This window comes from Pongo pygmaeus, chromosome 1 (assembly GCF_028885625.2).
Source record: "Pongo pygmaeus isolate AG05252 chromosome 1, NHGRI_mPonPyg2-v2.0_pri, whole genome shotgun sequence".
Classification (NCBI taxonomy): domain Eukaryota; kingdom Metazoa; phylum Chordata; class Mammalia; order Primates; family Hominidae; genus Pongo; species Pongo pygmaeus.
Window position 1 is genome coordinate 160,336,767 of NC_072373.2, and position 24,954 is coordinate 160,361,720.

Below are 24,954 nucleotides of genomic sequence, written 5' to 3' on the forward strand. Positions count from 1 at the left end.
CTAACTATGGAATGATTGCTTTTCAGACAAATGAAAGTATTTTCTCTACCTCTACTATTGTTTAGAGTTAAAAATTTGTATTTATATAGGTGTGATTCTGATGATGAGAATTGACCGATCTGTTTGCTTTTAAAATCAAATGATTTGTTCTACAAACGTCAAGTACCAGTTGGGAGCTGGGTACTCTGCTAGGTGCAAGGAAAACTTTCTGGAGAAAATGATGTCAAAATTGAGTCACAAAAATCAACACTTCCCTTGTCTATTGTTTTCAGGACACAGTACCGACTTGCTGGTTATTAAACAGTGGCTTTTCAGCTGTGAGCTAACTCTTCTAATTTCTACTTTGTAATTCTGGGGTTAGCCACACTGCCATTTTGACAAGTGGCTCCATGTTAGGCTCTAACAATTGAGTGTCCTGGGGAGAGGCTGGAGGAGGAAGAGGGACTTGTTCTTTTTATTTATGTTCGGCTTCTCTTTGTACTTCCTCAGCAACACTTCACTGTGGTGACACTAGAATTCAGTAACAGCAAGTGTTTCCAGTGTGTAGTTTTTCCACATAACTAGAATCAGCCTCTTCATGTCAGAGACACCAGCACTAGCCTGTGGGTGCCCCTCCTTAGAAGTCAAAGACCCACTTCACCTTCTCATACTTCCTTTTTCAGTGTCCCCCCCTTGGCTCCTTCAGTTCTCTCATACACGATAAACCATCTTTCTATTAAACTTTCTTTGTTAAATAGTCAGTATAGTTTTCACCTGCTGACTGGACTCTCATTGATACAGAAATTGACATACCCCCAATAACTTCAAAAATAAGTTTCATTTTCAAGTTTCTTTTGATGTATTAATAACTTCTGGGAATGTCTGTGATATATATATATAATCTACAGCCTTAGTGGCTTTACAAATGTAGAAAAATGGAGGAGTAAATTAGCATGTTTCAAGTGTTTTCCTTAAAATTGGGTGGCCAGTTATGTGATGACAAATTGTACTTAATTATTTTGCTCTTTTTAAAAAGTGAGTACAACTTGAAGAATAAATTATACAATTTGATTACTAGGTGTGGCAAACCTATGCTGTAATTGCTTATAAGGAAATTACTGGCTATGTAAATATAGTGCTTGCCTCAGGTATACATGCATTTTAGGTAATTAAAAATGAGCACACCTTCGGTGAACCAGGGAGGTGAGACTATTGGCTACCATGCTTTTAGTAAAATGAGTTTAACTTAATTCTAGTCAATTTTAGTTATAATGAAAACATTAGCATAAGTACTCAACTGTCTCAAATTTCTATGAAAACACATTCATATCATTTATTTAGCCCAAAGCATCTATTTCTTGTCAAATGTATCGCTCAGAATATCTCTATTCTAGGAATTTTTGTTCAATTCATTTCCTTGAAATTTTTGTTTGACTCTATGAAATAAAGTGAGTAAAGCCAACAGAAACAAATTCCATTTGAATATTGAGATGAACAATTCTCACTTATTATAATCTGTAGCCTTACTAAGCATTTAAAATGGTGATTTGTAGAGTGCAGAATTTTTTTTAAAGCTTTTCTATAAAGAAGTTTTATAGAGTACAAGTCTTCTAATATAGTTCGTGGATGGCTGAATTTATGAAATGTTTTTATAAAGACTGCCTGATTTACTGTTTCAAATGTTAGTTAAAATGACACTACTTATTTCCTGCTGAATTTTTGAACTTTTAAATTCAATCTAACTTTACACTGTGTTTACAAAATTAAACATTGTTTTCTTTTTCACATAGAATAACTTTTCTTGCTCTTTAAATATTTTTGCTGCTATCATTTTGATGTTTTGTTTTTAAAATCATATTTTGTTCTTTAATCCAGAAATTGAGTAGCCTATAATTTAGAAATATCTTTGTGAGTAATGAGTACATTAAGTAGTTAAAAAAAGTTGAAAACACTCTCAAAATGACCTCATCATCAAGTCTCCAAGTTCTGGGGAAATTAATACTGTATAATTTTATGTAAAAAGGTAAGAAAGCCTCTCTTTAAGGATATGAAAGAAATATTTTAAAATTCCTCTTCTCTGATTGATTGCTTTTTCAGGAAAAAAATATATAAAATAATTAATAAAATTAGCTAGTGATTCCTAAGCACTTATGATTTTATATTCATATTTCTATTTAATCCAAATTCCAGCAGGAGAGACAGAGCAAATAGGTAAAAGGAAACATTTAAAGAGACAGGGCTGATAATTTTCCAAAACTGATGAGTAATATGAACCTACAGATAAAGTATGCAAGAATAATGTATACAAATCTCACTAATGAGTACAGATTTTTACAAATTCCAAGCAGGAATGAACCAAATAGTTTATATAGAAGATCATGATCATGATTAGATCATGATCACGTACGTATTTCAGAAATGCAAAGTGGTTTTACATTAGAAATTTTGTATTAACAGAATAAAAGAGAAAAAATGGAATATCAATAAATGCAGACAAAACATCCCATAGAGTTTAGTACTTGTTCATGCTAAATTCTCTTAGTAATCTAGAAGCAGGAAGGGATGTTATGAACCTGATAAAGAATATCTATACAAAGCTAATGGTAAAGCAATTATTAATGACAAAACATTATAGGTGTTCCCATTAAAATCAGGAATCACACAATGATAGTTGCTTCACTTCAACATAGTACTAGTCACACATAAAGCAAGAGAAAGAAATAGTGTTTAAAAATTGAGGTGCAAGAAAACAAACTGATTATTCACAGGCTATTTGATTAGTTACATAGAAATCCCTAAATAATTTATAAACAAATTATTCGTTTTATTAAGAGGGTTTAGCAGATAGCTAGATATAAGTAAAAAAACCTGCAAAACTTTTCATGATAGCCAAGACACAGAATCAATCTAGATGCCTATCAATGGTGGACTGGAAAAAGAAAACGTGGTACATATTCACCATGGTATACTATGCAGTGTTAAAAAAGAATTAAATCATTTCCTTTGCAACAACATGGATGCAGCTGGAGACCATTAACTTAAGCAAATTAATGCAGGAACAGAAAACCAAATACCACATGTTCTCACTTATAAGTGGGAGCTAAACATTGAGCAACAAGGACACAAAGAGGGAAATAATAGATACTGGGGTCCTACCTGAAGGTGGAGGATAGGAGGAGGGTGAAGATTGAAAAACTACCTGTCAGGTACTACGCTCACTACCTGGGTGATGAAATCGTTTGTACACCAAACCCCAGTGACATGCAATTTATCCATGTAACAAACCTGCACATGCACCACCTGACCTTAAATAAATTTGGAAGAAAAAATAAAAACCTGCAACAAGCAACTGGAAACTATAATTTTTAAAGAAGTACATTTATAACTACAATTTAAAAATAATGTACTTAGGAATAAATTAATTAAAAATGTGTGAAATCTTTTTCTGAAGAAAATTATAAAACTTAGATATTAAAATAGAAAATAAATGAAGATGTATGTCATGTTGATGCCTAAAAAGATCTGATATGACAGAAATGTCAACTCTTTATTATCATTCCAATAAAAAATTGAGTTATAGGGTCAATGCCATTGTAATCAAGTCCTAACATTTTTTCTTTTTGAGAAACTTGATCAACTAATTCTAATGTATACAAAAAGTAAATGTCCAGATGCCTAAGTTTGAGACACTTGCCCTATCCACTGTCAAAATTTATTGTTTGTGCTAATTACAATCATGTAGTTTTTGTACCTAGAAAATGAGGAAAGTAACTCATGAATGTACAGAAATCATATTTTGTTAAGAGGTGATACTCATATCCATGTGGAAAGGAAATGCTACTTAATAAATGGTGCTTGGAAAGCTGAGTCTCTGGAAAAAAATACACAGTACACAGTATAAATAATTAAGCCCCCCATATAAACGAATTTGATTATGAAAAATTAAACTTCAAACGTTTAGAAGAAAACATATGAAAAACATATTTTGGCTTTGAGGAGGGAAGGACTTCTTAAGCAAAACAGAAAATGTGCTACCCACAAAAAAGTATACATTTTCTTATTTTACAATTAAGACCTTCTATCCATCAAAATATACCAGGTAGAAAATAAAAAGACTCTCCAGAGACTGAAAAGAAATAACTGTAGTACCTACAGACAACAAAGGATTAGTATGTGAAACATATTAAAGATCTTCATAAATCAAAAAGAAAATGACTACCAATAGAAAAATGAGCAAAAATACATAAACTGGCATTTCACAAAAGAGGAAACACAAATTGCCATAAACATATGAAAAAATCATCAATCTCATTAGAAATCAGGGATAGACAACTTAATTTAGTGTTTATTTTGTATCCATTATTTGGCAGTCTTTCTAGTTTAGCAACAAAGAAAGGTTATATATTACAATGCCTGTAAGGAATCTAGATTTCGAATTTGATAACCATGCTTTAAAATAAAATAGAATGCATATTATAATTCTAATTTGGTAGGCAGAAATATCTGTGCAGACACATATAACCAGTATGTATTATGCCATACTTATAGTAAAATTTTAAATCTATTCAAGCACTCCCTGCTTGAATAGCACAGGACAAGGAAATCAGGTCCTTCTTGAAATAGTCCTCCCCAGTTATTCTTTTTAGGAGTCCTTTGTAGGGGTTTGGTGGGGGCAAAGACAAGGGAATTTCACATAAGGGGAGATGCTGCTCCAATAACCATTGTACTCCCTGCCTTCCTTCCCTGCTACCCATTGCCACTCTGGGTCAGTGGGTCCCTACCCATGCTGCTTTCTTTGAATTCCTGAACTCTAAACCACATATAGACTACTTCTCACTTAGTTTGTTAGTCTCCTCTGGGCTGGGCTCTTCTTTCTTTCTGGCTTACAAAAAAGCACGTTTTGCTTCTTATAGTTGACTCTTCTGATGAAGGCTCTCATGGCAGAGTTGCTGGGGCCTTAAGTGACACTCTCCTTTACAGAACAGCCCTCTTCTTTCCAGCACAGGGAGGGGAGGAGGGAGGCAGTGAAGGAGGCTTGCAGCTGGAAGCTCGGTCTAGATTAGGGGGAGGGTTGGCCATGGTCAGCAAAGAGGATGATCCTAAGGGTTGTTATCTGGTTCCATACATCAGACTAACAGTGTTCCATCTCTGACCTGACCCCAAATAATACTTCTTTGACTTCATTAAAGAAAATGAGAGTAAAGGGAAGAATATACCAAAAAATATTAATAATGGTTATATATAGGATGAGATCATGAATGATCCTTACTCTCATTTTTTCACTTTTTAACTTTCTATTTTTTTAAAAATGAACATTTATTCATCTTATGTTGAGCAAAGCAATTCATGAAAGAAACAGCAAAAAAACCCCCCAAAATATCTATTATGTTCTCAGAACTTTGTCCAATATATTCTGGGGATAATTGCTATTAAAAATATAAAATAATTCCCTTTGTTTAGATTTTTCATTATTACAAATGCTTCTATAAGTAGATATTTCTACTCTGAATCTTATTTGGGACACTTACATTGCTTCTCAAGCAAGCCAACTTCTGTTCTCATTAGGGCTTCACATTTTATTTTTAAAATTATAGTCAGCAACTCTCCACATTGTCTCTTTACCATGTCATCAAAAATAAATCATCTAATGATAATCTCCTACGGTGTCAATATCTAGCTACAGAATAGAATTTGATCTCCTCTCCTCCACATGACATTGTTTCTAGAGGTCTCTTATCAGAGCAAAATCTCTTATTTTCTCATTCAAAGTTGTTACCGTTACAACAACAGCCAGTTCCATGCATATGACTAGTAATAGTCAAACTATGATTAAAAGTGAGTAACATCAGAAATGTAAAGTTCCACAGTTATACTCTTCAAATACTTAAGCACTACCAAATAAAACCTCCTAGAACAAATGCAAAAGTAAGAAAATAGAAAGAGACTTCTTTTGTGCCTGGCATGAAATACTGGCATAACACAAAATAAAAGTTATTTCTGCTCGTAGGATTTCTTAGATACCATAAATCATACATTAGTAAAATAATTTAAAATTTACTTTTAGTACATCTAGTTTTGAAAAATAAACCCACTCTTTTCATCATTGTTGACCCAAATCTTTACAGTAAAATACTGATTCACACATATTCATATGAAACACTTGCAGAATAATATACCTGACAGAATTGAAATTCATTTAACATACTGAATGTCTGTTGTAGATTATCTTGCATGAAATTCTCTCAAAAAGCCTATAAGATAGAGGAGATTGATGCCCTTACTGTACTGATAAGGAAGTTGAAGTTAGAGAGTGAGCTATAGACCCAAAGGTACCCTCCATGTTTTTCAATTATTAGGCTGACCTACATGTCTTAATAAAAATGTGGGCAGATCTTAGGTCTTTAACAACTTATTTTTAAAACAATAAGTATAAAACTACTAGTTTTGCCACTATCTGTTATTTACCACCCTCACCAATCTCTCTACCTACATTAATAAATATCTCCTTTAAAAATTCCTGAGGTGCATTAAGCTATGTATTTACGAGGTACTCTTGCCTTAGTATCTGTGTTGAGGCCACCCTGCAAACTGCTTTGTAACAACACTAGGTATATCCAAAGCAGAGTCAACTTGACAGTGTAATATGACAGGCAAAGAAGTCTCTGGAGTTCAGCTTTACTTGGTGTCTCTCAGTTTGTATGTTATGTGGACTCTAAGAGCCAGCAGACAGGCCATGGGGCCACTACTGAGGTCATGGCTGGTGAGGGCCCTTCACAACACAAACTGGGGATGGACTGCTCATCCTGTGCTGGAGGCAGGACAGGGCACAGTCTCATTCATTTACAGCCAGTGAGAGCTGAGTATAGCAATGCCCAAAGAGGAAGATGGCCAATGCTCCTAGAGAGTTTTATCTGAGCCCAAAGACCCGACTGCGGATTCAGAACTGACAATTTAACACAGGAGGCAGCATCAGCTGCAGACAGCAGCCCAGAGACCAGCATGTGCTGCCAATCTACTTCAGAAAACTAGCTTGAGGCCAGACAGTCCTTATTGCCCAGGTCACAAAGAAATTTAGCCTCCTCTGCACATACCCAAATTCCATCTTAGGGAGGAAAGCAGGGGATGGAGAGAGGAACATGAGAGACTAGGAATTTTTATGCAAGAAAGATGAAAACAACCTAAAGGGACTATCTAACTTCTTAAATCAGATTAAACTTAATCACAGAAGAATAAAACTCAGTTTTTATCCTTAATAAACAACTGACGGAGGCTGGGGTAATGATCAGATTAGCTACGGTTGAAGTAAAACAAATTAATTTTCTTTGTGTATTCAAAATACAGTGTGAGTTAAACCCTTTCACCCTTGCACACTGGCATTTATTAGAATAAATTTTGCCAGGTCCTGTACATACATTTTCTCATTTAATTCTCACACAAGCCATGTGTGAGGGAGAACATTATAATCCGCATTTTATACATGAGGAAAATAAGGTGAAAAGAGGTTATGCAACTTGCGCAAAGTCACATAGCTAGTAACAGACCTGGGACAGGGAATGGATTGCTTACTTAAATGTTTTAATTTTAAAATAGTTAAAATACACTTTAGATGAACTGAATTTTTTGAAATTTGAGATATTCAAGTGGAAGACTTCAGGATAGAGAAAGCTGGGTCGTCTTGTAAAGAAGTATATGCTTTCTGATTTGCATTTGAGATTTTGGTCTTCAGGCAAATTTTAAACAAAATGGATGCTTAAAAGGAGCAGGCAGAATTCTGCCAGTCTTGCCTGCAGTGAAGTAGTAATATGGGTTCACTAGAAAGACGCTTTCAATATAGTAAGAACCAGAATGCCATTGGTGACTTACTTCTCTCATGCAATGGCACCAAGAAGCCTCCAAAGCAGGTTTTCAAGGTACGGTCTTTGCATTTAATCAAGTCTGGGTTTAATCCCTGGTCAGTCACTTAATAGCTATGTATGACAGTGACCATTTTAAGTTCATTTCCATTAGGTTAAAATGGCAACATGTCCAATCAGGATTAAAAGAGATAACATATGTAACATACTAAGCATGGTACCTGTCACATAGTTGGTCCTCAAAACTATCAATTTGTATCTGGCTCGATTCCATCTTTTTTTCCAAAAAGTGAAAGCTAATATTAACTTCCAGGTTTTTACTTTTACATTTAGCAAATGCAAATGTGCAATCGAGTTAATACCTTGGTTTACAAAGACAGAGCAAAAGAAAGAATCTCTTGAAGGGTATTTATCAAGTTTAGAAAATGCATTTGCTTACCAGCTCACCGAATTCATTATTGCCTAGGTCAAGTCTTTCCAACTGGGCCAGTTTGTGCATTGACCTATAACAGATGGAGAAAAATACTATTGTGAGGCAGCGCATGATACATTGTTCTAAAAGACATTCCAACCACCTTCCTGTCAGATTTACCTGATTGTATAGTGCACAAAACTGGGGGTACTCTTCAGCAACAAGTAAATCTCAAATACACAAAATCTATGCAAACTGCCATCTGAAAAGCTACAGCATCTGTTCACAAATGCCAATGTGGTTGGCATGCAGGACTGGCTGCTTAACAAAAATCCAAGAAGCTTATTAAATATCTATACCAGTGGGAGGTGTAGGGTGGGGCCCCACTTTAATATTTTTAAGAGTCACCACAGGTTTGGGAATCAATGGCTGAAACCAATTCTCAGCAAACCATTCTAAAACCTCATAATATGGCACCATTTCATCATCAGTCTTATTATTTTCTACTCCCTTAAATGAACTTCTGTTATAGACAAATTGTAGTCATTGTCTCCCAAACATATTGACTTGAAAGCTGCTATAGCTATGAATAGTTGTCAAACTGATACAGTTTTGGTCTGTGTCCTGACCCAAATCTCATCTTGAATTGTAATCCCCATAATCCTATATTGAGGAAGGGACCTGGTGGGAGGTGATTGGATCATGGGGGTGGTTTCTCCTACGCTGTTTTCATGAAAGTGAGAGTTCTCATGAGATCTGAAGGTTTTATAAGTGTTTGACAGTTCCTCCTTCACATGCTGTCTCTCGCCTGCTGCCATGTAAGATGTGCCTGCTTCCCCTTCGGCCATGATTTTAAGTTTCCCGAAGCCTGTCCAGCCATGTGGAACTGTGAGTCAATTAAACCTCTTTCCTATATAAATTACCCAGTCTGGAGCAGTTCTTTATAGCAGTGTGAAAACAGACTAATACACAAACCTTGGGCAAGAGCTGATGTCAAAGGTTCAGGGAACCCAAGTGCATTCCATATGCAGTCAGCATTTCTCAAAGCACTCTCAAGTAAACATACACTATGAGAAAATACAGTGCGTTTCTGAAAGATTTTTTTTATCTCTCCACTAATCAGAATTCTGTCCTTAAGTCCTGCCTATACAGGAATTCTTGAGACACCGTTGATTGAAATCTTAGAAATTTTAGTTTTATCACATTTAAAATGGATGTAGAAATTACCTTACAGGGCTTTTATGAACCTTAAATGAAATATTACTGCAATCCAGACACTATCAGATACTCAGAAATGCAAAAAATGTGTGTACTCTTTCTTCACTCAGCAACTATTATTGAGAGAGCTGTATTATGTGCTGATCTGGGGTATGGCAGAGAACAAAACAGATAAAAATTCCTACCTCAAAGGACTTTACATTCAGTAGGCAAGAATGAGAGTAAACAAAATAATTAAATAAAATAAAATAATGTATTAAAAGTGCTACGGAGAAAAGTTAAGCAGAGGAGGTAGATAGGAAGAATTAATATAAGGATTTAATTTTTAGTAGGGTGATCAGGTAAGGCCTCAATGAGAATATGAAATTGGAGCCAAGGCTGAAAGGAAATGAAAAAGCATGCTAATATGGAGATTCTAAAGCAGGGACATTTTACTTGCTTGAAGACATCCTAGGAGACCAGTATGGCTAAAGAAGAGAGAGAGAGGGAGGAGTAAAGAGATGATGTAATGGGGAGTTGCATAATATGCGATCTTACAGCACAATGTAGAGACTTTGGCTTTGATTCTGAGTAGGATGGGGGTCACTGAAAGGTTTTCATGAATGATGTTTCTGAAATGATTTGTTTTAGAAGAATATCTGTGATTGCAGGCTTATAAACAGACTGAGGGGGACAACAGTAGAAGAAGGAAGATCAGAGAGGAGGCTAATGTAATAAGTCAAATAAGAGGTGATGGTGGCTTGGACCAAATCCATTTTTCTTATTTCTTATTATAAGAAATTTATGGCCACAGTGGTGGCCATAAATAAGGCAATGGCAAAGGTGTTGAGATGTGGTTGAGTTCTGGATATAGTTAAAATAAGAACTAAATGTATTGATGAATCAGCTGTGGGGAATGAGAGATGAATGTGACTAAAGGTGTGTTTTGGTCTGAACAACTAGAAGGATGGAGTTGCAAGTGACTGATGAGGAAGACCAGGTGGAGCAGGGCTTTGGGTAGACTGGAAGTTCAGTTTTAGGTGTTCAGTTGGAAATTTCTACTCTAGAGTCAACTAGAGATGTTTATCATTCAGTTGCATAAACAAGCCTAGACATCAAGAAAAAAGTCTAGGAAAGACATAATTTGAGCATGGCAGCATAGAGAAGGCTTACCAGCTCACTGAATTCATTATTGCCTAGGTCAAGTCTTTCCAACTGGGCCAGTTTGTGCATTTACCTATAACAGATGAAGAAAAAATACTATTGTGAGGTCTTGAGAATATAGATCATCAAGGGCGTAAATGTAGATAAAAAGAGAATAGGTCTAAATGGATATGAAGAATAAATAAATAAAACTGAAAAGTGACTAGGGACATAGAAGAAAACATAAGAAGAGCATAAAGTCCTGGAAGCCAAGCAAGAATAGTATTTCGAGGTGGATGCTATGACCAATTGTGACAAGAGCCACTGACAGATCTGAGAACTGACCACTCAATTTGAAAACATGGAGATTAGTGGTAATTTTGAGATGATTAGTTTTAGAAGTTTTAAATTTTTGCCAATGCTCTTTCTTCTATTCAATATGCTTTTTACCCATTTATCACTCAAAATTATTTATTCAATAACAAAAATATATTGATTTTCTATTTTTTCCCAAGTTTTAGGGTTTTAAAGATGAAAGGTGTTGTCCCCAGTATTAAATAGTTCATAATCGAGAGAAATTACAAGTGGAATGAACAATTTCTACCCAATATGGCATTTGCCATAAAAATCATACATGTAGGTTGCTAGAGAACAAAAAGGAGAGGTGCTTTTTCAGCCTTGGGGGAGGTAGGAATAGAAAATAGAAGCCTTTACTGAAGCTTTACTTTGGAGGAGCTGATGAGGTTAGAGAGTCAGGGGAGATGGTCATTTCAGGAGAAAATGTCAAAGAGGTAGGATGGAAGAGATCACGGTCCATTCAAGGAACTGCAGGTTAGCAGGAATAGTAAGAAAAATATGCCGGGCATGGTGGCTCACGCCTGTAATCCCAGCACTTTGGGGGGCCAAGGCAGGTGGATCACCTGAGGTCAGGAGTTCGAGACCAACCTGGCCAACATGGTGAAACCCTCATCTCTACTAAAAATACAAAAATTAGCCAGGCATGATGGCAGGTGCCTGTAATCCCAGCTACTCAGGAGGTTGAGGCAGGAGAATTGTTTGAGTCCGGGAGGCAGAGGTTGCAGTGAGCCGAGATAGTGCCATCACATTCCAGCCTGGGGGACAAGAGTGAGACTTCGTCTCAAACAAACAAACAAAAAAAAAAAAAAAGAAAGAAAGAATGTAAGAATTGATAAGAAATAAGAAAAATGGTAGGAAGTAGTAAGAAATAATATGTAGGTAAGCACTAGATCATGAGGTTATCTCCTGTGTCAAGTCAAGGAATTTGAGTTTTAGCTTGAAGGCAATGGAAGGCTTTAAGGTTCAGGTAGGAAAAAGATACCAGGTTTTTATTTTAGAAATCTCACATTAGCAACTTGGAATGATGTGTGCAATGGGGCAGAGGATATGCTAGCCACAAGGCCAGATAACAGACTGTTTTGAAATTCATGTGGGATATAATTGGGGCCAGAAATAAGGCAATGGCAATATGAATAATGTGGTGGCAGATAGGAGAGATGCTTTGGAAAAAGACATGACTTGATTAATGATGATGACTGATTGGATGTCAGGTGTAAAGGAGAGGAAAAAATTAAAGATAGTCTCTTAGTTGAATAGGATTGAGAGAATATTAGAATGGAATAAATCTAAGGTGGAGATAGGTTGAATGTAATGGATTGTATTTTAAATAGTGTATTGGCTTTGAGGTGAATGCAAGACACTTATATTAGGAAAAAGTGTTTGTGTGTGTGTATGTGTGTGTCTGGAGCTCAGGCAAAAAGTCTTCACTGGAAATAAAGACTCGAGGAATAAAATCTTATCTACTCTACCTGAAAATGAACTCTCCTTTTTAACCCACATTCCATTTTCATCCTTTTGCATGACTTACTTGGAGTTTACCACTTTCTTGCATTGTTACTTTTTCCAAATCTATCAGTCTCCTTTCTCCCCCCAGATCTCAAAATATGTTTCAAGATACCCAGAACGTCCTGTGTGGGACCACCAGCAGCCCAAAGATGGTTGTGAAACCTTGGCCAATGTTGTAAGGAGAACATCTGCTACACCCCTCACTAAATCTATACCACTGAATAGGTGCTTCTAGGGAAAGGGGGTTGGGGAATAGTTGGGGCCCATGAGGAGAGAATTAAATTGTCTTCTGAGCCTGGGAATATCGAGTGGCAGATTCTCTCAAACCTTACTCTGAGACCACATACCCAACAAACAAACAATAAGCACCAAAGTATTGGGGGCCCAGATGAAGGACCAAGTAACCAAGTGTGGCAAGTGAATAAGAAATGCTCATAGGAATAGTAGGTCACCTGCTTTTGACTTGACTGTTTAGTTCTAGGCAACATGTATTCTAGTGAGAACCATAATGAGCTAAAGACCAGAGGTCTTTCTGCAATTTCTGGGATTCTATGAATTCCGTAGTTCTCACTGATGTACCAGGAGAGTATGATATAAAGCTGAGAGTGGATTTTTGCCAGTCCAGTGGTTGAGGCCCAAGACAAAACTAATTTTATTAAAAGAAGAAATGAGTGATATCTTATGCTTCAGTGTCTTAAGGAATATTTTATTAGTAATAAGACTTATCTTTGTATAGGATAAATATTAATGATCTCTTAAATCCCTTGTATAATAGTGTTTCCAGACTCTTAAACACATTGATTATTCAATTTAGTACTAAAATTTGCCAATGTTTATTTTCCAAAACAGAGCATGCTCAAGTCTATCTGGCATTCTTGGTGTGTGTGTGTGTGTTTTTTTTTTTTTTTTTTTTTTTTTTTTTTTTTTTTTTAGTGGTTCCGGATTTAATTGGGGGTGAAAGGGTGCTGCACAATTGCTCAGAGGGCCCACAGCTGGGCCCACGAGTGTTTGCTTTTGCTACTGAACAGAGAAGCGTGGCCTAACTAGAAACAACTCTGGGCCCTCGCATCTGCCTCCAGGACCTGGTGGGACATGGGGCGGCTCTGCTGACCAGATCTTCTCTTCGGAACACCCCTCCCACCACATTGCCCTGGGTCTGTGAGCCTCCCACCCATGCTGAAGTCAGTTCCTTAATGGAGAGTCTGGAGGTCGCAGCCCCAGCTGGGGACGGACAGGAAGTGGGGAACCCCAGGGCCCCCAGTCTGGAAGGGCCCCCTCCCAGCCATTTTGGTAACAATAAATACTGTGTGACGGTGGCAGGGAGTGGGGGGTTCGGCCACTGGCCAGCAGGCAGCGGGGGAACCCCGAGGCCAGGCCTGGGCCCCCAATCCTCACTCCGTGCGGACAATGACGTGGATGCCGGAATCCGTGAACACTGTCCCGCTCATCTCCCGCGTCCACCGCGCAAAGCAGGGGTCTTCAAATGGCTTCTGCATCTGACCTTTGCTGAAGGCACCCAGGTCTCCCCTGGCCTTGGCCGAGCTGCAGTCATTGAATTGTGAGGCCAGAGACTCCAAGTCCTTTTCTCCTGCCTTGATCTTCTGGATGTAGCCGCTGATCAGCTCCAGGGCCTCCTCCTTGGTTCCGGTGATTTCCTGAAGCCAGGTCGAGAGCCGCCTTGACTGGCTTCACCAGCAGGTGCGAGCGGCGGACCCTGGCGGGCTCCCCCTGCCAGATTTTGCCGCCACTGCTGCTCTTCCCGCTGGGCCGCTCCCACTGGCTGGCGTTAGTGATGTGGTTGAAGTAGTACACTCGGCCTGAGGGGCGGCTCATGCACTTTTCCCAGCCGGGCGGCAGTTTCTCCTCGTCCGCCATCTTTCCTCCTCACGCTCTTGTTTTTGTAAATAAAGTTTTATTGGAACATGGTCATATTTATTTGCTAATGTATCTAGCAAATACATTTGGCTGCTTGTGTACTACAACCACAGAACTGAATAGTTGAGAATGACACCCTATGGACTGTAGAGCCTGAAACATTTCCTATCTCTGAGGGCCTGGTGGCACTTAGAATTAAACTCTACCCTCTAGATGCTTTCTGACCAAGGCAATGTATTAAAAAAATTATTTCTTACCTTTTTATTAGTGTAGTTTAAATTTGATCGATTCCTTTTGTGGGAAGAAAGGTACACTCTATGCCACCTCTAAGTCTTTTTCTATTGCTTTTGAAACCTTTGGTTCATAACTTCATGCCCGGGAAACTATATTTTAAAATTTATAATATAGCTTCCTACTATTCCTTTGACATTCTTTTGAATGGGCAACAATTATTTTCTTTTGCTTGTTCTGGGGGAAAGAAAAGCTGTCCCATAGGGTTTTATGACCCATTTCCTGAAGCTTATTTATTTTATTTAAAATACCACTTCTTCTATTTTAATTTTATCTCATTTTATTTATATGACCCTAGTTTCCATCAGTTTTTAATTATTATCACTATAGTTTTATTCTGTCATTACATTTTCCACTTTTGAAGTTGTCTTTCTGCTGTTTCCCTACGTTTTGTACCTTTAAAATATTACATTCTTATTTATGTTTTCAGAGATGGCATTCAGTATTATTTGCTATATTTCACTCTTCTAAGTTTGACTGTCTTCACTTACCCACAAGATTTTAGACAGTCCATAACACAGTCTATTACTTTTCTTGTTCGTGTGCCAGTTGCTAAACTATAATCATTCTGTCAAATTGTCCAAAAAAAGTTCCTTTTAGATGAACATATGTAACAGGGTTTTTAATTTCATGAGCATACAAACAAGTAAGATTTTCTCAGAAAAATAAAATAGAACTCATGGTATTTTTATGTTAGTATTGTTCTTTGTGAGCAATCAATCATTCATTCATTCCTATAACGTGCTTCTTTGTGGCAGGCGCCCTGTGGGCACTGGAGTTACAAAGATTCCAGAGATACAGGGTTTCTCCACCTCAGCACTACTGACACTTTGAACTGGTTAATTCTTTGACATAGGGGGCTATCGTGTGCATTGTAGGATGTTTAGCACATCCTACACAGCCTCTACTCTGAAGGGCTTATTTTCTAAATGGGAATGACCTTTAAATGAATAATTACTTCACAGAGTGATAAGTGCCACGATAAAAGTATGGATAGATTGCTATAGGAACACAGAAGAAGGAACAACAAACAGTTCAGTAATTAGGAATAATTTTAAGAAGTGACATTTGAGCTAGGTTTTAGAGAAACTTGTTATAAAAATCACATGTACTTGCAAATGTAAAGAGAAATAATGAAAATACGGAAAGAGTAATTCTAAAGTTGAGATATAATCAACAGATTTTTTTGAGATTGTAGCTCGAGATAGTGTTATGCACATGATCTTATATATGCAATACATCCTCAAAGGATTTAAAAGATTTTGGTCCAAAGTGAAGAAGCTCTAAAAATTCCCATTAGAGTATGTTGCAGGAAAGTCTATTGTCCTACTCTCATGAATGGAAAAGGAAACTTGTGGGATGTAGTGTTTGTCAACTTTGGCACGACTGACATTTTGTATGAGATAACTGTTTGTTGTGGGGGACTATCTTGTGCATCTAAGATGTTTAGCAGCATCCAAAGTACCCACTAGATATCAGCAGCACTCTTTACAGTTGTTACCATCAGCATGTCTTCAGACATTGTCAAATGTCTCCTCTCTTTACTGATTGTCAGAAAAGTAAGCATCTTACCTCCATTTGTTACCTCCTTATGCTACTAGGTGGGTTCCCATGTGGCTTGCCCTTAGCTATTCAAACTAGCCTACCTGAGGAATGCACTCATTGGCTCTACTCCTTCTTCATGAAAGTAAGCACGGGTGGCTCTGGGGCTATCTCCCTTCCCCCACGTGGAAGTCCATCGGTGTGATTTCCCTATACAAATAGCTGAACCTGAAGATATGATCACTACTGTAGGTCAGGGAGCAAATATTAGGACTTGATCACAAGTTTGGCACACATTCTCCATCAGTAATGCTAACTATTTGAACTTCATCCCTCTGAACCAAATATCTTGCTGATTATTTAGACTCATTTGCATATTAACTCAGTTATCTTAAGGAGAAAGTTCTAATAAAAATGGTGGCATTAAATATTTACTAATCTATAGTCACATTATACATGTAAAATTGTTGAAATGTGTAAAATTTCTACATTGTTACTTTTATTATTGCTGTTGCTCCTGCCTGTAATGTTATTCCTGTAAATCTTCTCATAGCCAGTCCCTTTTCCTCATCTCAGCTCATATGTTAGTCCATTTTCCACCAACCAAAATAAAATATCCTTCTTGCCTTCATTTTATATATTATGCTATTTTATTTTCTTATTAACACCACTGAAAAGATCTTAGTTTTTATTTGTTTATTTGTTGTTTTTCTCCCTCTGCTAGATTTAAAGTCCATGAGAGCAAGTAACTTGCCAATGTTATTCACAACATAAATAGCTTCTCAACCAGTGACGGTTAAATGAAGACATTTACACAGGCATGAATGAATGATTCTTTACCAGTAAGAAGCTGGAATTCTAGAATATTTACAAAGAGAAACCACTCAATTTCTATCAGGCATCTATAATTAATTGATAGTTGCCAAGGAGGCAGCTACAATTAATTAACAGTGGTCAATGAGAAATCCTGACAGGCCTGTTTTAATGAATACTATAATGAGGATACTTAGTTCACTTATTGTGGAATATGCATGGAGCTAAAGGCAGATAAGGCAAAGTGCACCAGTCTCTGTATGTTCAAATCTTGTGTTAATTTCCTGACTTTCCAATAATAGGTTTTTTAAAAATTCAAATAATAAAAGAAATATTAGGTGAGAAGTTTAGGTAGTTTTTACTTCTCTGAATATCTGAAGTGCAACAACAAAACTATATATAAATATATATTTTATAATATATAATATATATACTTATAATATATAATATATACTTATAATATATAATATATATATTTATAATATATAATATATATATTTATAATATATAATATATACTTATAATATATAATATATATATTTATAATATATAATATATATATTTATAATATATAATATATTATATATATTTATAATATATAATATATTATATATATTTATAATATATTATATATATTTATAATATATATATAATATATATAATATTATATATATATATATATATATATATAAAAAATAGCTAAGACCACGGACCCTGGACTCAAACTACCTGGGTCTGAATCCTGGTTCCACCACTCACTAGCTGTTTGACTTTGAACAAGCTAAATAACATCTTTGAACCTCAGTTTTGTCATCTATAAGAATGATAATAAGAATCCCTATGTTATAGGGTTACTGTTATGATTAAAATAGTTAATATAGGTAAACCATGTAAATAGTGCCTGACACATGATAAATACTCTCTGTTAGTTATTATAATACTTAGAGAAAGCTTTCAGAGTTTGAAAAAGCTTTAGAGATTGTCTAAGAAAGTGTTTTCTAAAGTTTTTCCAAGGATTTATAAGTGTTGCATGATTTTTTAAAAATTTCAGATGGCCAGTACATTTTGGCAAAGCTCGTTGAAAAAAATGTTACGCTTCTTATTGGCAGGACTTCTCAGACAAAATATACAAATGTTCGTTGTGAATCTCTAACAGATGGAAATAGTTTAGACTATTTCCTGTTTATGTAACCAAGGAACTTTTTCTTTTTTTCTTTCCTGCAGGACATTTCTTAGACTAGAAGCACACTTTGCCAGAAGTTTTTCTATCAAAACTTCATTTTACAGAAGATGAAACAGTTCTTGTGTATCTCAGTCTGTGAAATCAGAGACATACTTAATTTATGAAAACACAGGCCTAGGTATATTTAAGTAGGTTATTGTGAGTATTTAAATTAGATTAGATTATCCTCATTTGTTTGCTTGAAACTCTGACCTGTTAGGCTCTGCACCTCCGCTCCCAATATTCACTTCAGGCTCTCCTTGCATTTATGATTATTTTGGACATAGTTCTTTGGCTTAGTGTCACATTCCCCTTAAAGATGATGTGGTTTTGCCATTTGGCCTTATGCACTGTAACCTCAGCAAAGGGAGACACTCCCTTCTTACTAGAGGAGAATTGGTGACTTGCTCCATATCACACAGAAAATTAGTGACAGTGCTGACACAGGATCTTTATCTCTTTTTCCAGCACTGGCCAGTCATCTGAATCTGGCCTGTTTTGTCTGGCTTGACCATTGTTTAAATATGAATGTTTTTACGAAAACTATGTGCTCTACAGTTCACTATATTCTATGCCAGGGGTCAGCAAACATTCTCTGTAAAGGGCCACATTGCAAATGTTTCAGGCTCTCCAGTCCATATGGTCTCTGTCTCTACTCAATTCTACCATTGTTATATTACATGATATGTTAACAAATAGACATGGTTTTGTTCCAACAAATCTTTATTTACAAAAACAGACTTGCCAGATTTGGACAAGACATAGTCTATCAACCCTATTCTATACCTATTCTTAAAGTCTAAGAATATTTAAGTTTCCAGACCATGAATAAAGATATAACAGATAAATTAAGGATTGAGAATATTTATTATTATAAAATTGTCACTAGGTAACTATTTATATGTGTGTATTATTTGAAATCCTTAACTATTTATATGTATGTATTATTTCAAATAATGAGGAACACTGCTGGAATCCAGAGACATTTGCTCTTAATGCTGTCATTTTGGTTGCATTTATTAAAATTAAGTCCTTCCTATCATGCTATCACTTTACAGCATTTATCCAATTGCAAAGCTGGAAAATATTCCAGTTGAAACAGTGATGGAATTTATGCAATATTTTGGTACATCTGTCACTTTGACAAAATTGTACAATCTATGATTTGCTATCAGCTTCAGAGGTTTTATCCATTTAAATGTACAATTACCTCTGAAGCCACATAAATTTGGATGGAATGTTGTTTTCCCATAAATTTCCAGTGCAGCAACTTGGATTTGCTGACTCAGGATTCTGCAAATTTTTGGCATGGACTTATGCATTCCAGTTTTTAACTTGTTTTTCAAATGTGCTCACTTTTTCCATTTACTGGCTATTCATGGCACAAGGACAGGAAAACATCTCCCAGTTATTGCTGTCTGATGTCTCTCTCTTAATGACACTTAAAAAAATATTTTTTTCACTTTGCTTAGTCTGTGTCCTGTGTTTAATGGACATTTGGATTTTATGATTTAGACCTGTCAATTTTATCACATAATCATGTTCTTCTCTTGTTATTAATTCATCTCTTTGAATAAACTGCATATTATAAAATTTTAGAAATAAATTGCTCTTTACAGCACAGTTACTGAAGACTGCAAGGCCCAGGATTTTATATTCTTTAAAAATGTAAACTCAGGCTGGGCACAGTGGCTCACATCAGTAATCCCAGCACTTTGGGAGGCTGAGGTGGGTGGATCATCTGAGGTCAAGAGTTTGAGACCAGCCTGGCCAACATGGTAAAGTCCCGTTTCTACTAAAAATACAAAAAATTAGCCAGGCATGGTCATGGGTGCCTATAATCCCAGCTACTTGGGTGGCTAAGGCAGGAGAATCACTTGAACCCAGGAGGTGGAGGTTGCAGTGAGCCAAGATCGCACCATTGCACTCCAGCCTGGGCAACAAGAGTGAAACTCCCATCTCACAAAAAAAAAAAAAAAAAAGGAAACTTCTGGAACACCTCATTATGAGAAAATGTAACTTATTGTTGTTATAAACCAGGAAACATTAAATACCTAGTGTCTGATGGCAGATAAAACATAATTTCTATGATCAAATGTTTTCTTTAGTGAATACTATATCTTAAACCAAAGTCACAGCTGTGATTGTTTGTACTTTTCAGCATTTCAACTCAACTTCCCTCAAGAACAACAAAAAGTCAAACTGGCTTATGGCATCTTCCAAAAGGATATGTGACCAAATTAAACATCTATTATTTTGTAAAAGAATATTGGGAAGACCTAATTTTTTAAACCACTTTGTTAATGTTTATCAGTTAAGGTATTCCTCCTTGCAGTATTTAAGTTATTAGGATAAACATTGAAAATATATAATTTGCATTAAGCTGTCACATATTTTGAGGATTTCCTTAGGAAATACTTTTTCCTTTTAGATATTCAACATTGAACAGTTTAGGTTAATTTTTTGATGTCTTATTGAAAAAGTTTTCTTTCCTATGATTATCTCTAGTTTAATGCACAATATGAAAAAAAGATTCTGTACAAAGAAGTAACTTTGGTAACCTTTTAAGAATACATCTTGTTTATACAGTAAGGTATATTTGTTAAATAAAACAGAAAGATTAAGTTGTAAAATTGTATCTTAATAACAGCAACTGGCTATAGGACAAATACTGCACTACTGCTTTTAATGAAGGGTTTAATTAGACTGAATTTCATTACTTTCTATATAGTCTTCTTGAATTTATAACCAGAACCAATTATTCATTCATGCTGTACATGAATTTTCCACTAACTGAAAATTATTGTGCAATCCTAACTTACGATTACACAGCAAAGATATAATCATGCTTGATAGAACTTTTGAGCTCTTTGTGGGGGAAAAGGTGCCCTATAAGCAAGAATAATGACGTTATTTCTGAGGGCGGGGGGCTACTCTGTCAGAGCTGAAGGTCCTAGAATGCATGCAGCAGCAGTCCAGTCAAAAGGTTATGAGAAACATAATCAGTTACTAATATGACCATTTTCATTAGAACATATTGCAACCTACATTATATGCTCATGAAGAGATGTTGAATGTTACTGAAAAAATAGTTAAGCCAAGTTAAGCTGTTTTAAAACTCTTATAGATAACTGGGCAAGGATCACCACCACCACCACAAAGTTTCTTTTCTAAAAGACCCCTTTAACACATACATATGCATGTGTGTATACACAAGGACACACAATGTGTCAGGCTCATTGTTTTCTGGCTATATTTCCTTGAAAAAGTTATTACTTGTTATATTGGGCTTTCTGAGTATTAATATTTATGTACAATCATTGCTCAGTATCCTTGGGGGAATTGGTTCCATGACCTTCATGGATATAAAAAATCCACTGATACTCTAGTTTCTGCAAAATGGCATAGTGGTTACACCTAACCTACACACATCCTCCTGTATGCTTTAAATACCTAATACAATGTAAATACATAATACAATGTAAATGCTTTGTAAAGATTTGTTATACTGTATTGTTTTCTTACTTGTATTTTTAAAATTGTTGTAGTTATTTTTTTTTTTTCAAGTATTTTCCATCTGCAGAGGTCTAACTGTGCTGTTACATAGTTTGGCCTTAGATTGTTGATACCCTGACGGGTGTATCATATAGGCATAACTCCATGACTAAGCTGTCAGAGAATTTAAACTTTAGAGGTTAAGGACCTTTAAAAGTAATCTGCCAAAGTAGCCATGGCTATTTCCCATGCAACTACCTTTCTTACTTGCCAGCAGAACCTGCCCTGCATCAGAGATGAGAAATGTCATATAGTCACCATCCAAATTTCTTTTGCAACTAGGACATGAACTTATGACCTAGTTCTGGCCACTGGAACAGGAAGAGGACTCTGCTGGAGGAGATTCTGAGAAAGATTTCCCTCCATGATTTAAGAGGGAGAAAGCATGCAAATCAAAACAATAATAAGATACCATCTCACACCAGTAAGAATGGCTATTACTAAAAGTCAGAAAATCACAGATGATGGTGAGGTTGTGGAGAAAAGGGAACACTTAAACACTGTTGATGGGGAGGTAACTTAGATTAGTCATTGTGGAAAGCAGTTTGGCAATTTCTCAAAGAACTTACAACAGGGTGGAGCAAGATGGCCGAATAGGAACAGCTCCAGTCTACAGCTCCCAGCGTGAGCGACGCAGAAGACAGGTGATTTCTGCATTTCCATCTGAGGTACTGGGTTCATCTCACTAGGGAGTGCCAGACAGTGGGTGCAGGACAGTGGGTGCAGCGCACTGTGTGCAAGCTGAAGCAGGGCGAGGCATTGCCTCACTTGGGAAGCACAAAGGGTCAGGGAGTTCCCTTTCCTAGTCAAAGAAAGGGGTGACAGACAGCACCTGGAAAATCAGGTCACTCCCACCCTAATACTGTGCTTTTCCAACGGGCTTAAAAAACGGCACACCAGGAGATTATATCCCGCACCTGGCTCGGAGGGTCCTACGCCCACGGAGACTCCCTGTTTGCTAGCATAGCAGTCTGAGACCAAACTGCAAGGCGGCAGTGAGGCTGGGGGAGGGGCGCCTGCCATTGTCCAGGCTTGATTAGGCAAACAAAGCGGCTGGGAAGCTCAAACTGGGTGGAGCCCACCACAGCTCAAGGAGGCCCACCTACCTCTGTAGGCTCCACCTCTGGGGGCAGGACACAGACAAACAAAAAGACAGCAGTAACCTCTGCAGACTTAAATGTCCCTGTCTGACAGCTTTGAAGAGAGTAGTGGTTCTCCCAGCATGCAGCTGGAGATCTGAGAACAGGCAGACTGCCTCCTCAAGTGTGCCCTTGACCCCCGAGCAGCCTAACTGGGAGGCACCTCCCAGTAGGGGAAGACTGACACCTCACATGGCCAGGTACTCCTCTGAGACAAAACTTCCAGAGGAACGATCAGGCAGCAGCATTTGCGGTTCACCAAGATCTGCTATTCTACAGCCACTGCTGTTCTGCAGCCACTGCTGCTGATACCCAGGCAAACAGGGTCTGGAGTGGACCTCTAGCAAACTCCAACAGACCTGCAGCTGAGGGTCCTGTCTGTTAGACGGAAAACTAACAAACAGAAAGGACATCCACACCAAAAACCCTTCTGCACGTCACCATCATCAAAGACCAAAAGTAGATAAAGCCACAAAGACAGGGAAAAAACAGAGCAGAAAAACTGGAAACTCTAAAAAGCAGAGCGCCTCTCCTCCTCCAAAGGAACGCAGCTCCTCACCAGCAACGGAACAAAGCTGGACAGAGAATGACTTTGATGAGCTGAGAGAAGAAGGCTTCAGACGATCAAACTACTCTGAGCTACAGGAGGAAATTCAAACCAATGTCAAAGAAGTTAAAAACTTTGAAAAAAAATTAGATGAATGGATAACTAGAATAACCAATGCAGAGAAGTCCTTAAAGGAGCTGATGGAGCTGAAAGCCAAGGCTCGAGAACTACGTGAAGAATGAAGAAGCCTCAGGAGCTGATGCGATCAACTGGAAGAAAGGGTATCAGTGATGGAAGATGAAATGAATGAAATGAAGCGAGAAGGGAAGTTTAGAGAAAAAAGAATAAAAAGAAACAAACAAAGCCTCCAAGAAATATGGGACTATGTGAAAAGACCATATCTACGTCTGATTGGTGTACCTGAAAGTGATGGGGAGAATGGAACCAAATTGGAAAACACTCTGCAGGATATTACCCAGGAGAACTTCCCCAATCTAGCAAGGCAGGCCAACATTCAGATTCAGGAAATACAGAGAATGCCACAGAGATACTCCTCGAGAAGAGCAACTCCAAGACACATCATTGTCAGATTCACCAAAGTTGAAATGAAGGAAAAAATGTTAAGGGCAGCCAGAGAGAAAGGTCGGGTTACCCACAAAGGGAAGCCCATCAGACTAACAGCGGATCTCTCGGCAGAAACTCTACAAGCCAGAAGAGAGTGGGGGCCAATATTCAACATTCTTAAAGAAAAGAATTTTCAACCTAGAATTTCATATCCAGCCAAACTAAGCTTCATAAGTGAAGGAGAAATAAAATCCTTTACAGACAAGCAAATGCTGAGAGATTGTGTCACCACCAGATCTGCCCTAAAAGAGCTCCTGAAAGAAGCACTAAACATGGAAAGGAACAACTGGTACCAGCCACTGCAAAAACATGCTAAAATGTAAAGACCGTCAAGGCTAGGAAGAAAACTGCACCAACTAACGAGCAAAATAACCAGCTAACATCATAATGACAGGACCAAATACACACATGACAATATTAATTTTAAATGTAAATGGGCTAAATGCTCCAATTAAAAGACACAGACTGGCAAATTGGATAAAGAGTCACGACCCATCAGTGTGCTGTATTCGGGAAACCCATCTCACATGCAGAGACACACATAGGCTCAAAATAAAGGGATGGAGGAAGACCTACCAAGCAAATGGAAAACAAAAAAAGGCAGGGGTTGCAATCCTAATCTCGGATAAAACAGACTTGAAACCAACAAAGATCAAAAGAGACAAAGAAGGCCATTACATAATGGTAAAGGGATCAATTCAACAAGAAGAGGTAACTATCGTAAATATATATGCACCCAATACAGGAGCACCAAGATTCATAAAGCAAGTCCTTAGTGACCTACAAAGAGACTTAGACTCCCACACAATAATAATGGGAGACTTTAACACCCCACTGTCAACATTAGACAGATCAACGAGACAGAAAGTTAATAAGGATATCCAGGAATTGAACTCAGC

At 37.1% G+C, this 24,954-nt stretch overlaps 1 protein-coding gene and 1 pseudogene across 1 annotated transcript in view; both read right to left on the reverse strand.

Annotated features, from left to right (window-relative positions):
- Positions 1-24,954, reverse strand: part of LRRC7 (leucine rich repeat containing 7) — a 572,997-nt gene that overhangs the window by 211,089 nt on the left and 336,954 nt on the right. The window contains exon 8 of the mRNA XM_054482958.2: positions 8,272-8,335. Within this exon, the coding sequence (XP_054338933.1) occupies positions 8,272-8,335 (64 nt within the window). The remainder of the gene's footprint in view (positions 1-8,271; positions 8,336-24,954) is intronic.
- On the reverse strand, positions 13,547-14,350 carry LOC129033906 (peptidyl-prolyl cis-trans isomerase NIMA-interacting 1-like; annotated as a pseudogene).